Source organism: Borostomias antarcticus (genome assembly GCF_949987555.1).
Source record: "Borostomias antarcticus genome assembly, chromosome: 9".
NCBI lineage: Eukaryota > Metazoa > Chordata > Actinopteri > Stomiiformes > Stomiidae > Borostomias > Borostomias antarcticus.
Window position 1 is genome coordinate 15,828,928 of NC_140242.1, and position 16,156 is coordinate 15,845,083.

The window sequence follows — 16,156 nt, forward strand, 5'->3', positions numbered from 1 at the left end:
GGCGATGCAAAAACGTGTGTGTATGTAAATAGTTATGTATATTTGTATGGCTGTGGTAGCTCGCGCGGCCTCGTGTTGTGCATAACTAGCCCTTTTGCGGAGTATGGGTGCAACAAGGGTTAGCCAACGAGCGACGAACTATTGCCAGAGGCTAATGTGTTCTCGTGCCCTGTCTACATGTCCATGCAGATGTCCATGCAGGAACCGTCAACAATAAAAGAGATATTTGAATGCACGTCGTCCTCCAGTGTGCTCCGTAAACACAACGCAGATTGAGCCTGGCTACACTTACATGCACATACATACACACACATACATATATGAGGGTATAATATAAATAATAATGATGTACAGTAAGCATACAGAAAATACCACTAACACCAGGGGAGTTATGAGTACAGAAAACATCTTCCCTTCCAAATGCAGCGGCTGCCAATAATGGAGGAGATTGAGCAATATTTAGCAGTCTGCTTTGCTTCACACTTGGTCAACCCCATAATACTCAGGACTCAGACTACTAACCTATGGACATGGCGCAGGCTGCCAAATATGAACACAATTAGCTGACACTTGTAGTTGTAGCCGTATAATGGCCTGTACCAGCGGCTGGTACTTTAGCTGTTTAGAGAGAAACGCCTCTTCTAAACTAGAATCAGAAGTACAGCCTACTTCCAACAGGAACACCTCACTGTAGTCCACATCATTCACAATGACTTCCTGTGAATTAGCATGTACATTTGAAAATACATAGGGGTCACTGCGTTGGAACACACACATACTGTACACACACACACATACACACACTCACTCACACAAATACACACACTCACACACACATAAACACAAACTCACACATACAGACATACAGTATACACACACACTCACTCTCTCTCTCACACACACACACTCAGACACACACACACACAGACATACATACAGACATACTGTACACACACAGACACATGCACACAGACACACATACACTATATATACACACACATACACACATACACACACACAGGCACAAAAATAGAGACTTCTCAGAGAGAGAGAGAGAGAGATAGAAATCGAGAGAGTATTCTCAGGGACAATGACTGATCAAAAATGTAAAAAATCTTTGACTATGTACAGATGTACATCTGAGCACAGCCTTGCCATGGAGAAAGGCTGCCATAGACAGACCCACTGCACACAAAATGAGGTGGAAACCGAGCTGCACTACCAACTATATGAACATATTAGAAGCATATATTTCCCAAAGGTCACACAGACCTACAAAGTAAACAAACTAAATATCAATAAAGTCACATATCTGTTAGGTGAAATACTGCAATGTGCATTCACAGCAGCAGGAAGGACAGCCACAGCAGGAAGGACAGCCACAGCAGCAGGACGTGTGACCTGCTGTGATAGGAAAAGGACAACTAGGGAAACACAAGCCACACTGGAAATGCTACTAGTATTTAATTACATTTTTACTTCACAATTTTACTATTTATACATTTTCTAACAGTAGGCTACAGTAACGAGTCAACGCTCTATTTTATTTCATTTATAGCTTTATTTTTCACTTGCTTTGGCAATGTAAACATGTTTCCCATGCCAATAAAGCCCCTTTGATTTGAATTTAATTTAATTTAATTGAGTTCCCAGAGAGTTTTCAGAGAGAGAGAGAGAGAGAGACAGAAAGAAACAGACAGAGATAGAGAGACACACAGACAAAGAGAGAATTCACATTACTCAAATAGCCCTAGGCATTAGAGAATGCACATTACTGACATAGCCCCAGGCACCACTACACTGATTGTCTCTTCACCCCAACATTAGATCCTTGTCGGCCCAGACGTCCTGCCCTGCTGCTGTTGTTGTTTTCTATCAGGGAAACAACATCTCCGCTGACCAGCTGTCTGTGTTTTGGTTTCCTCAGGATATCATCAGGACCAGGAGTCACTCACTATACCTCCAGCAAAAGGCGCGACCTGTCAGCGTTGATTCATACTGAACAATGCATCACCTGCTGTCCATGAAATGATTTAGTTGCATAGAGTTATGTCTTGTTTCACAGTGTGTAGGGCCTACACCGCAAATTAACAGGCATATCTATTCAATTAGGCCTATTTGTTCACTTAAATGTTCCTTGACCTTCACCCAAAATGTTGCACATATCACTGTCTGCTCTGCCTGGTCTATTCTGGCTTTGCAAATATGCGTTCCCTCCCTCAAGTTGTGATATTTGTCAACAGCTATGTATCTCAATAGGGTTAGTCACCATTCACCAACCCTATTGATAGATAGATAGATAGATAGATAGATAGATAGATAGATAGATAGATAGATAGATAGATAGATAGATAGATAGATAGATAGATAGATAGATAGATAGATAGATAGATAGATAGATAGATAGATAGTGTATGGACAGGGTTAATCCAGCTCTCTTGGGACCTTTGAGAACGACGATGGCTAAGGGGACCTCCCCCCCTTCCCCCGATGCGCGCATGCTCAGTATGTCCGCGGCCAGGTCTCCATCTGCGCTGCTCGGCCTGCTGCGAACAGACAGAGAGACGGAGGAGCCGCAGATCCAGACGGTCCCATGGAGTTTACAGCGGCAAACACACTGTTATATTTGTCTTTTCGTTCACAATGCACTTTAGGATTTCAATAAGATGTATGTGTGTTTTGAGATAATCATTTTTCTCCTCGCCTTCAACTTCTACGATCTGGTTCTCACTCAGGGTAAGTTTGCACTTATTTCGTTCCACACTGTAATTGATACCCCTTTCGCTGTAAGTGTTTTTGGGCTTTAATGAACCGATTCGGTTTCATATTTTACAGTCGGTACCCTATCTGTGCTACTTGCATTGTGAAGAAACCGTGAGAGGCGACTCGACTTTTCAGTGCGCCGAGTTAAAACTTGTTGATTCGCATCAGCTCGCATCCTGGGATACGAGCAGCCCGTTGTAGCTGCAGTTTTTATCTATAACAGAACAAACTGCTTTAGCAGTCACTGTCCACGGGCTATTCCGTTCACATAGGGGACCGTCAACATAGCGGACCGTCAACGATAATGAACTTGATTGCGCCTGTCTCTCAGACGAAGGGAGCGGGGAGTTTTCCTAGCGAACAGGGTTCATTTCATAGCGGAACAGAGGGTTACCTCATAACTCCAGCCTAGATGCTGCATTTCATTCCAACTCTGCCCCCATATAGGCTACCACGGCCACCGCAGACCTCCATTGATTCAGTGAGCGGCGAGTATTAGGCCGGGGCTGTTCCAGCTTAGTCCACAACTAGATTAATGCAGCTTTATCAATCTATTAGGGTGAATTTGGGGGAAATGTTTACCCATGGATTTGGTTATTGTGAATAATTATAATCTTTGATTAGCCTAGCCTATTAGTTGCAGTAAAACATCAGTCCCACGCAGCATAAATCTAATAACCTTCTATTGTAAAACCACTGCTCTTGACATCGCATTGTCATGCTAATGCTTAAGTCAACACAACCTTGTGGCTTTTGCCATTTTGTCACATTTGTTACACTTTGTCCTCCGCCGTTTGGGGCTGTCGCCGTGGAGGCGGCCTGGGGTTTCTCTGTTCAAGTTCAGGTTACTTTGTTTCTCATCAACATTCATTTAGGGCGAGAATTTGTATCCGCTCCTCGGCTGTATTGAGCTATTGATCTGGGTGTCGGTGGAGGGCCTAGGTCTCGGTGCGGTGGAGGGGTTCTGGGTAGGGGCGCCGGGACCATAAATTAGCATCTGGCCGTGCGAGGCGCTTTGATCTCCGGGGAAGTGCCTTTGGAAGTCCACATGCGCTCAGGATGCGGGTTAAATAATATCTCGCTGGAGTTTCTCTGACGCTAGACATCTGTCACAGTATGTGCTAGACTGTAGCCTAACATGAAACACGGGGCATTTTCAGAAGTTCATTTGGGACACACATTGTCGTTCGTGCCCCAACATTCAGACTAACAGGTCCTGAGCGACAGCACATCTGGACATTAGATCAGCCCGCGCCGGTGACGCGTGATAACGGCATTTCTTCATTGTCTTGCGTTATTCAACCTTCCATAAACCTAAATACAGAAACTTGTAGGGCCTACCTAGGCCTACTCAAGTGACAGTTTATGTAGGCCTTTTGTTTTCTTTTCATTCGGCTGCCATTGAGGCCAGTCGTCCATGTTTTCAGAATGCATCTGCAACCAATTTAAACTCCTCAAAGTCGAGGCTAGGGGCTAGGTTCGAGATGCGAGATTAATGTCTGTCTCTTGCCCTGCTGAAATGTCCAGTATGAATGCACGTTTCTAGAATCTTACTATATCCCACAAACATGATAATTGTTCTGTTCATAAAACTTAGTTGGCCGTAGTTTTGTAAATATAGATTTTTAGGTCCAGACTGAAGTTTAAGGTTAATATCCATAAAGGCTAAATTATATATGATATGCTCTCATGCATATATTGGGTCTAACTAGTAAAAGTCAAGAATGTTAGTTTAAAAAAAAATAAAAAACCAACTGAAGCACAGTATGTTTGAACATTGATCCTAGGCTACTCTTAATTATTATTTTATGGATCCAGGTAGACTAGCCTAGGCCTACTGTACAGCCAGCCCAGATCAAGAGACACAAACAAAACAAGTTGGAGATCTGAGGGTGATTTTCTAACCACCCCCCCCCCATGTAAAGCATACATGTCACAACGTTGAAGGACAACCAGACAGCGTGTGTGCATGCATGTGTGTGTGTGTGTGTGTGTGCGTGCGTTCGTGTGCGTGGGTGTATGTGTGTGGAAGGATCAGACTTGACTAGGATTGGGGAATAACCACAGTCTGTCATGCCTCTTTTAGACTTCAAAGAGATGATATCAGATAGGAGATCAGAACCCCAGTTGACGTTTGCACAACTATGAAACAACACAGCCCTTCCTAGAGACAGGACAGGCTGCAGAAAATGGAGCTGCTATTATCTTTTTATTTAACCTTTATTTCGACAGGCAAGTCATTAAGAACACATTGTCATTTACAACGCCTGTTACTGGCCTCAATGTCTTGCTTGCTTCCTTAAGAGACCTGTTTGGTGAAGCCTGCAGAGTGGAACTGAAGCCCAGGTTCTCTGTAGGCTGACAAGATCTTTTACAGACAGAAGAGGGCAGCTAGACACCTCAGGACAGGAGGAGAGGAGAGGAAGAGAGAAGGAGAGGACAGGAGGAGAGGAGAAGAGAGAAGGAGAGGACAGGAGGAGAGGGAGGAGAGGAGAAGAGAGAAGGAGAGGGAGGAGAGGACCTGCCAACAGATGAAAATGAGCCTGCTGGCTAAATCTGGCATGTTTACAATTGATTTTAAATGTTCATTGATATGCTCTCTCCCTATTTAAATAAATACATCTTACACATCTTAGAGAGGAGAGAAGGAGAGAAGAGGGAGGATAGGAGAGTATAGGAGGAGAGGAGAAGGAGGATAAGAGGGCTCCTTATGTAATAGAGAAGGACATGTGCTCCTCGTTTGATCCTTCCCAAAAAACAGACGCCCAGGCTGGAGTGGAGCCCTCCTCTCCTCCTCCCTCCTTCAACCTCCCCCATCCTCCCCCCTCCCCTGCCCTCTACCTGGACATATGCTGTCCATTAGGCTGGTTCATTTACTTTCCATACCCACTCTCTCTCTCTCTCTCTCTCTCTCTCTCTCTCTCTCTCACACACACACACACACACACACTATCTCAGCTGCCCAGTATGGATTAGGTCGGCTCCTCGTCCCTTTTGATTTTCATAATTAAATATGAAGCAAGGAGCAGGACCAGCCCATCCATCTGGACACACACACACACACGCGCGCGCGCGTCTGTTCTCTGCCTGCTGATGGTGTTCAGGTGTTGTGGAAGTTGGAAACACGTGGACGACTCACACGTGCACATACTCTGCTCACACACCTGGGGAACACATGTATAGAAGGCTGCACTGGAATGGACTAGCTACATTTACATACTTTAACATATGCACCTATGGATATATGCACACACACACACACCACACACACACACACATACCACACACACACACACACATACCACACACAAACACGCACACACACAAACACACACGCACACACACACAAGCACACAGATGCATACAGTACACATACACACCTAACAAACATATACACACACAGGCATACACACACACACACACGCATACTCATACACACCTAACACACATACACACACACACATCCCCTGTTACTGGCTCTTCTCTGAGATAGCCTGCTACAATGTGTGTGTTGTCTTGTTTTTAGTGTTAGCTGAGATGAGTTCAGACTGTCCACTTGTCTCCAGTGAACGTAGAGCTGTGAGGCTACATGGTGGAATAACCTGAGGCCCTCTCATTTTCACCCCGTACCTTTCAGGATTCTACACACTCATCCATCATTCTCTTCTCTCTCATCCCTCTGTATTTCCAGTCTCTCATCCTTCTCTGTTCCCTGTTCCCTCCATCCCTTTCATGGTTCCCTCTCTCTCTCTCTCTCTCTCTCTCTCTCTGTCCCAGATGTCATTTCAAACAGCTGGACGCTCTGCTGTCCTCTCTCTGCATGGTCGTCTGAAGACATGTTTCAAGTGTCCTCAACGGAGAGGAAAGTTTAATAGACGTGTGAAAACAATTTAGTGCCTTTTAAGTGTCGCCTCAACAAGACCGGTCCCTTCTCTGGAACATCGTGTTCACGGCTGTTCTCTGCTCTCCCCCGACGCGCAGACATATCTGAGTCAAACAAACTGCCAGAGTCTTGAGAGACTGTCTAAAGTGGCTTTGTGGTTTGTGTTCGTCTCCTCTGTCTGTGCAGACGGCAGCCGTTCAAAGAGGCTCATTACCTACTCTAGTCAGCAGAGCAGACAACTGTACACGTGCTCCTCTGATGGTTAAGGGCTTATATATGATATAACAGTACATGACAGTACTGGACATTTTATATATGATGACAGTACTGGACATATGATGACAATATTGGATATATGATGACAATACTGGATCATTTTATATATGATGACAGTACTGGACATTTTATATATGATGACAATACTGGATCATTTTATATATGATGACAGTACTGTATCATTTTATATATGATCACAATACTGGACATATGACAATACTGGACATTTTATATATGATGACAATACTGGACATTTCATATATGATTACAATACTGGATCATTTTATATATGATGACAATACTGGACATTTTATATATGATTACAATACTGGATCATTTTATATATGATGACAGTAGGGATGGGTATCGGGAACCGGTATTTTTTGGTACCGGTACGTCATTGGGTCAGTACCGAAATATTGACAAGCTCATGGACAAACGGTGCTGCTATTGGGATTTGGGCAAAACTAACGAAGTCTACCGACGGTGCTAAATGCAATTTATGTAAAAGGCTAGTTGTAACGCCAGCAACCTCATGAAACACAAGTATCACATTCGCTAATTGTGAAACAGTGCAGCGGGTTTTACAGTCTGTTATAAATAAATAAGTCTATTACAGTGTTTCCCCTATTATTGCCTTAAAGGTGTGGCCCTCCCCCCCAACGGGACCTCCTGAACCCCCCCCCCAAAAAAAAAATCAATGCCAACAATCACAGATTTTTAGATCGCTAATGTTTTTAGCATGTCAATGGCGTGCATCGCGATTAGCAGGTGAGAGATGATACAATGAAAATATTCAGTTGCTTTAAGTAATGTAACCACAGTTTAGTCTATGTCTTCTGATGTTAGTAACTGTTAAGTACTTTTAATTACCTTGCAAAAGCTAGCCCAACTTGTGATATTCCCACTATTTCTTTCTTTCTTTCTTTATTATTATTCTCCCCGTTTTTTGTCTCCTTTATAACTTCTTCATACATTGTGCTAGAAACTTCATTCAAACTTTAAAATGTTCACAATGTTTAGCTCTTTAACGGATGTATTTAGATTTTTGATATTTTTTATAGTTTTTTAGTAATTAGGTGGGCTAGCTTGCAGAAGCTAGCCCAACTTGTGATATTCCCACTATTTCTTTCTTTCTTTCTTTATTAGGTGGGCTAGCTTGCAGAAGCTAGCCCAACTTGTGATATTCCCACTATTTCTTTCTTTCTTTCTTTCTTATTATTATTCTCCCCGCTTTTTTGAACCCTAACTAGTTCTTCATACTTTGTGCTAGAAACTTCATTCAAATTTTAAAATGTTCACGATGTTTAGCTCTTTAACGGATGTATTCAGATTTTTGATATTTTTTATAGTTTTTTAGTAATTTAACTTTTAATAGTAATTTTTGTGCCATTGAAACTGCTGGTGGAATGTTCAGTATCATTATGTTTTTAGAGTGGTGGCAGCTGTTGCTTTGAAAATATTCACACAATTTGTAAACTGCTGGCACTCCTACAGTTTTGAAAGCTCACACACATATTATACATCAAAACATTCACACAACTGTGCTGATTCGTACAATATAGGTATCTAAGCGGTGTGACTTATAGTTTTCACGGTATGACGATTTGTTCGGCTACTGTGCTCCCCATTGAAACGTATGGGCCCACACTCTAGCTTTTGAGCTGCTAATTTTGCATTTTTACCCTTTTTCTAACTCGTCGCCATGCCTACAGTTTTTAAGCTACACGGACATATCATATCCTTAAATGTTCAGCATTTTCTCAGGATTCCTACGGTGTCAATATCTAGGCTGTGACATTTATACTTTTTGAGAGAGAGCTGTCTGAATCGGACATGCCTTTCCATTGAAGTGAATGAGAGGATGCTCACAGTGTCAGTTGGGATTTGAATTTGGGGACACGTGCAGGCTCTCTGTACAGGCACCCTTTTATGACTATTGTGGTAGCATTCATATTCCTTCCTTCCTTCCTTCCTTCCTTCCATCCTTTCTTCCTTCCTTTCCTTCCTTCCTTCCTTCCTTCCATCTTTCCTTCCTTCCTTCCTTCCTTCCTTCCTTCCTTCCTTCCTTCCATCCATCCTTCCTTTCTTCCCTTCCTTCCTTCCTTCCTTCCTTCCTTCCTTCCTTCCTTCCTTCCTTCCTTCCTTCCTTCCTTCCTTCCTTCCTTCTATCCATCCATCCTTCCTTCCTTCCTTCCTTCCTTCCTTCCTTCCTTTCCTTCCTTCCATCCATCCTTCCATCCTTCCATCTTTCCTTCCTTCCTTTCTTTCCTTCCTTCCTTCCTTCCTTCCTTCCTTCCTTCCTTCCTTCCATCCTTCCATCCTTCCTTCCATCCTTCCTTCATTCTTTCTCTTTCTTTCTTTCTTTCTTTCTTTCTTTCTTTCTTTCTCTTTCTTTCTTTCTTTCATCCATCCTTCTATCTTTCTTTCATCCATCCATCCATCTTTCTTACTTTCTTTCTTTCATCCATCCATCCTTCCTTCCCTCCTTCCTTCCTTGCATCCTTCCTTCCTTCCATCCTTCCTTCCTTCTATCCATCCATCCTTCCTTCCTTCCTTCCTTCCTTCCTTCCTTCCTTTCCTTCCTTCCATCTTTCCTTCCTTCCCTTCTTTCCTTCCTTCCTTCCTTCCTTCCTTCCTTCCTTCCTTCCTTCCTTCCTTCCTTCCTTCCATCCTTCCTTCCTTCCTTCCTTCCTTCCATCCTTCCTTCCTTCCTTCCTTCTCTTTCTTTCTTTCTTTCTTTCTTTCTTTCTTTCATCCATCCATCCATCCTTCTTTCTTTCTTTCTTTCTTTCTTTCTTTCTTTCTTTCTTTCTTTCTTTCTTTCTTTCTTTCTTTCTTTCTTTCTTTCTTTCTTTCTTTCTTTCTTTCTTTCTTTCATCCATCCTTCCATCTTTCTTTCATCCATCCTTCTATCTTTCTTTCATCCATCCATCCATCTTTCTTACTTTCTTTCTTTCATCCATCCTTCCTTCCTTCCCTCCTTCCTTCCTTCCTTGCATCCTTCCTTCCTTCCTTCCTTCCTTCCTTCCATCCTTCCTTCCATCCTTGCTTCCTTCCTTCCTTCCATCCTTCCTTCCATCCTTCCATCCTTCCATCCTTCCTTCCTTCTTTCTTTCTTTCTTTCTTTCTCATCGTGGTGGCGTGGTGGTCTCGCCACCACGCCACAGACCCCACAACTCAGCCCCTGATTGAGCTAGAGACACACAGTCTTCACCAGTGGGTGCAAGGAGACTGCCCAGAGGTCTTCATGGTGGAGTCGGGTAGGTGGCCCGGAGAGGGGTACACTGTCCCCGACTGGCTCTGACCTGAGTGGGTGGAGTCTCATCACCACGCCACTATCCACGCCACGGGCCCCACAACTCAACTCTTGAGTGGGCTAGAGACACAGTCTTCATTGGTGGATGCATTGAAATTGCCCAGAGGTCACTGTACTGTCCCAGACTAGCTGTGACCCAAGGGGGCGGGGCCTAACCAGCACGCCACTATCAATCAATCAAATCAATCAAAGCTTTATTTATATAGCGCATTTCATAGCCAGAGGCAACACAATGCGCTTTACAGAGAACAAGGGAGGTGGGCAGACATCCCACCCCTACATATATACTATCCACGCCACGGGCCCCACAACTCAGCTCCTGAGTGGGCTAGAGACACACGGTCTTCACCGGTTGAGTCAGGTAGGTGGCCCGGAGAGGGCTACACTGTCCCTGACTGGCTCTGACCTGAGGGGGTGGAGTCTCACCCCCCACGCCACTATCCACGCCACGGCCCCACAACTCAGTCCCTGAGTGGGCTAGAGACACATGGTCTTCACCGGTGCGGGCGGGTAGGTGGCCCGGAGAGGGGTACACTGTCCTCGACCAGCTCTGACCTGAGGGGGCGGAGTCTCACCACCAGGCCACTGTCCACGCAACAGACCCCACAACTCAGCCCCTGAGTGGGCTAGAGACGCACGGTCTTCGCAGGTGGGTGCATGGAGATTGCCTTGTCCATAGTAGTTCTAGCAGTAGCTGTTGCATACAGCTGCAGAAGCTAGCCCACCTCACATTTTCTCCAGGAAATGTACTTTCTAGTTATTATTATTCTCCCCGCTTTTTTGAACCTTAACTAGTTCTTCATACTTTGTGCTAGAAACTTCATTCAAATTTTAAAATGTTCACGATGTTTAGCTCTTTAACGGATGTATTCAGATTTTTGATATTTTTTATAGTTTTTTAGTAATTTAACTTTTAATAGTAATTTTTGTGCCATTGAAACTGCTGGTGGAATGTTCAGTATCATTATGTTTTTAGAGTGGTGGCAGCTGTTGCTTTGAAAATATTCACACAATTTGTAAACTGCTGGCACTCCTACAGTTTTGAAAGCTCACACACATATTATACATCAAAACATTCACACAACTGTGCTGATTCGTACAATATAGGTATCTAAGCTGTGTGACTTATAGTTTTCACGGTATGACGATTTGTTCGGCAACTGTGCTCCCCATTGAAACGTATGGGCCCACACTCTAGCTTTTGAGCTGCTAATTTTGCATTTTTACCCTTTTTCTAACTCGTCGCCATGCCTACAGTTTTTAAGCTACACGGACATATCATATCCTAAAATGTTCAGCATTTTCTCAGGATTCCTACGGTGTCAATATCTAGGCTGTGACATTTATACTTTTTGAGAGAGAGCTGTCTGAATCGGACATGCCTTTCCATTGAAGTGAATGAGAGGATGCTCACAGTGTCAGTTGGGATTTGAATTTGGGGACACGTGCAGGCTCTCTGTACAGGCACCCTTTTATGACTATTGTGGTAGCATTCATATTCATTCATTCACTTCCTTCCTTCCATCCTTCTTTCCTTCCTTCCCTCCATCCATCCTTCCTTTCTTCCCTTCCTTCCTTCCTTCCTTCCATCCTTCCTTCCATCCTTCCTTCCTTCCTTCCTTCCTTCCTTCCTTCCTTCCTTCCTTCCTTCCTTCCTTTCCATCCATCCTTCCATCCTTCCTTCTTTCCTTCCTTCCATCCTTCCTTCCTTCCATCCATCCATCCATCCATCCTTCCTTCCTTCCTTCCTTTCCTTCCTTCCTTCCTTCCATCCTTCCTTCCTTTCTTTCCTTCCTTCCTTCCTTCCATCCTTCCTTCCTTCCTTCCTTCCTTCCATCCTTCCTTCCATCCTTCCTTCCTTCTTTCCTTCCTTCCTTCCTTCCTTCTTTTTCTTTCTTTCTTTCATCCATCCATCCTTCTTTCTATCTTTCTTTCTTTCTCTTTCTATCTTTCTTTCTTTCTTTCTTTCATCCATCCATCCATCCATCCATCCATCCTTCTTTCTTTCTTTCTTTCTTTCTTTCTTTCTTTCTTTCTTTCTTTCTTTCTTTCTTTCTTTCTTTCTTTCTTTCTTTCTTTCTTTCTTCCATCCATCCTTCTTTCTTTCATCCATCCATCCATCCATCTTTCTTTCTTTCATCCATCCATCCATCTTTCTTACTTTGTATCTTTCTTTCATCCATCCATCCATCCTTCCTTCCCTCCTTCCTTCCTTCCTTGCATCCTTCCTCCCATCCTTCCATCCATCCTTCCATCCTTGCTTCCTTCCATCCTTGCTTCCTTCCATCCTTCCTTCCTTCCATCCTTCCATCCATCCATCCTTCCATCCATCCTTCCTTCCTTCCTTCCTTCCATCCTTCCTTCCTTCCTTCCTTCCTTCCTTCCTTCCATCCTTCCTTCCATCCTTCCTTGTTTCTTTCTTTCTTTCTTTCTTTCTTTCTTTCTTTCTTTCTTTCTTTCTCTTCGTGGTGGCGTGGTGGTCTCGCCACCACGCCACAGTCCCCACAACTCAGCCCCTGATTGAGCTAGAGACACACAGTCTTCACCAGTGGGTGCAAGGAGACTGCCCGGAGGTCTTCATGGTGGAGTCAGGTAGGTGGCCCGGAGAGGGGTACACTGTCCCCGACTAGCTCTGACCTGAGGGGGTGGAGTCTCATCACCATGCCACTATCCACGCCACGGGCCCCACAACTCAACTCTTGAGTGGGCTAGAGACACAGTCTTCATTGGTGGATGCATTGAAATTGCCCAGAGGTCACTGTACTGTCCGCGACTAGCTGTGACCCAAGGGGGCGGGGCCTAACCAGCACGCCACTATCCACGCCACGGGCCCCACAACTCAGCCCCTGAGTGGGCTAGAGACACACGGTCTGCACCGGTTGAGTCAGGTAGGTGGCCCGGAGAGGGCTACACTGTCCCTGACTGGCTCTGACCTGAGGGGGCGGAGTCTCACCCCCACGCCACTATCCACGCCACGGCCCCACAACTCAGCCCGAGTGGGCTAGAGACACATGGTCTTCACCGGTGCGGGCAGATAGGTGGCCCGGAGAGGGGTACACTGTCCTCGACCAGCTCTGACCTGAGGGGGCGGAGTCTCACCACCACGCCACGGGCCCAACAACTCAGCCCCTGATTGGGCTAGAGACACATGGTCTTCACCGGTGCGGGCGGGTATGTGGCCCGGAGAGGGGTACACTGTCCTCGACCAGATCTGACCTGAGGGGGCGGAGTCTCACCACCATGCCACTGTCCACGCCACAGACCCCACAACTCAGCCCCTGAGTGGGCTAGAGACGCACGGTCTTCGCCGGTGGGTGCATGGAGATTGCCTGGTCCGTAGTATTTCTAGCAGTAGCTGTTACATACAGCTGCAGCAGCTAGCCCACCTCACATTTTCTCCAGGAAATGTACTTTCTAGTTTAACTTTTAATAGTAATTTTTGTGCCATTGAAACTGCTGGTGGAATGTTCAGTATCATTATGTTTTAAGAGTGGTGGCAGCTGTTGCTCTTAAAATATTTACACATTTTGTAAACTGCTGGCACTCCTACAGTTTTGAAAGCTCACACACTTATTATACATCAAAACTTTCACACAACTGTGCTGATTCGTACAATGTAAGTATCTAAGCCGTGTGACTTATAATTTTCGCTGTATGACGATTTGTTCGGCAACTGCGCTCTCCATTGAAACGTATGGGCCCACACTCTACCTTTTGAGCTGCTAATTTTGCATTTTTACCCTTTTTCTAACTCGTCGCCATGCCTACAGTTTTTAAGCTACACGGACATATCATAGCCTAAAATGTTCAGCATTTTCTCAGGATTCCTACGGTGTCAATATCTAGGCTGTGACCTTTATACTTTTTGATATAGAGCTGTCTGAATCCAACATGCCTTTCCATTGAAGTGAATGAGAGGATGCTCACAGTGTCAGTTGGGATTTGAATTTGGGGACACGTGCAGGCTCTCTGTACAGGCACCCTTTTATGACTACTGTGGTAGCATTCATATTAATTTCTTCCTTCCTTCCTTCCTTCCTTCCTTCCTTCCATCCATCCATCCATCCATCCATCCATCCTTCCTTCCTTCCTTCCTTCCTTCCTTCCTTCCTTCCTTCCTTCCTTCCTTCTGTCCTTCCATCCTTCCTTCCTTCCATCCTTCCATCCTTCCTTCCTTCCTTCCATCCATCCATCCATCCATCCATCCTTCCTTCCATCCTTCCCTCCTTCCATTCCTTCCTTCTGTCTTGCTTTCTTTCTTTGTTTCCTTCCTTCCCTTCTTTCTTTCTTTCTTTCTTTCTTTCTTTCTTTATTTCCTTCCATCCTTCCTTCCCTTCCTTCCATCCTTCCTTCTTTCTTTCCTTCCTTCCTTCATTCCTTCCATCCTTCCTTCCTTCCTTCCTTCCTTCCATCCTTCCTTCCATCCTTCCTTCTATCTTTTTTTCTTTCCTTCCATCCTTCCTTCCATCCTTCCTTCCTTCCTTCCATCCTTCCTTCCTTCCTTCTGTCCTTCCTTCCTTCCTTCCATCCTTCCTTCCATCCCTTCTTCCGTCCTTCCATCCTTCCATTCCTTCCTTCCTCCCATCCTTCCTTCCCTTCTTTCTTTCTTTCTTTCTTTCTTTCTTTCTTTCTTTCTTTCTTTCTTTCTTTCTTTCTTTCCTTCCTTCCTTCCTTCCTTCCATCCTTCCTTCCTTCCATCCTTCCTTCCATCCTTCCTTCCATCCTTCCTTCCTTCCATCCATCCATCCATCCATCCATCCTTCCTTCCTTCTATCCTTCCTTCCTTCCATCCCATCCTTCCTTCCTTCCATCCTTCCCTTCCATCCTTCCATCCTTCCATCCTTCTTCCTTCCTTTCCTTTCCTTTCTTCCTTCCCTTCCTTCCCTTCCCTTCCTTCCTTCCCTTTCTTCCTTCCTTCCTTCCTTCCTTCCTTCCTTCCTTCCTTCCTTCCTTTCTTTCTCTCTTTCTTTCTTTCTTCCTTCCTTATAATAAAAGAAATATTCAGAATGACACTCTTTTTCAGGCTGCAAACTCATATTAATATATTTTCTCCTCTTTCTGCTATTGAACTCAATAAAACCATGAGTTATGATGAGTGGTCTAGTCTATTTTTGAGTGTAGTACTAGCAGTACTTATAACAAACACAGCTACTGCTCCACCCGGGGTGGGCTATAGACACATGGTCTCCAATGAGGGGTGCATGGGGATGGCCTGGCAATCACTGACCTGCCCCCCACAACCTCTGACCTGAGGGGGCGGAGTCTCGCCACCACGCCACTATCCACGCCACCGTCCCCACATCTCAGACCCTGAGTTGGCTAAAGACGCAGTTTTCACGGTTGGGTGCATGTGGGTGGTCCGGGGAGCAGTACACTGTCCTAGACCGGCTCTGACCTGAGGGGGCGGAGTCTCGCCACCACGCCACTATCCACGCCACCGTCCCCACATCTCAGACCCTGAGTTGGCTAAAGACGCAGTTTTCACGGTTGGGTGCATGTGGGTGGTCCGGGGAGCAGTACACTGTCCTCGACCAGCTCTGACCTGAGGGGGCGGAGTCTCACCACCAGGCCACTGTCCACACCACAGACCCCACAACTCAGCCCCTGAGTGGGCTAGAGACGCACGGTCTTCACCGGTGGGTGCATGGAGATTGCCTGGTCCGTAGTTGTTCTAGCAGTAGCTAGCCCACCTCACATTTTCTCCAGGAAATGTACTTTCTAGTTATTATTATTATTATTATTATTATTATAGTTCTCCCCACTTTTTTGAACCTCAACTAGTTCTTCATACTTTGTGCTAGAAACTTCATTCAAACTTTAAAATGTTCATGATGTTTTCAGGTGTCCATTCAGAAACTGAAATTGCTTTTGGAATGTTCAGTATCATTATGCTTTTAGAGTGGTGGCAGCTGTTG

The 16,156-nt window shown here is 44.9% G+C and overlaps 1 protein-coding gene across 1 annotated transcript in view; it reads left to right on the top strand.

Annotated features, from left to right (window-relative positions):
- Nucleotides 1–2,635: 2,635 nt before the first annotated feature.
- reck (reversion-inducing-cysteine-rich protein with kazal motifs) overlaps nt 2,636–16,156 on the top strand; it is a 112,403-nt gene continuing 98,882 nt past the window's right edge. Inside the window, exon 1 of the mRNA XM_084443182.1 lies at nt 2,636–2,736. Coding sequence (XP_084299308.1) covers nt 2,667–2,736 — 70 coding nt within the window. The 5' untranslated portion in view covers nt 2,636–2,666. The remainder of the gene's footprint in view (nt 2,737–16,156) is intronic.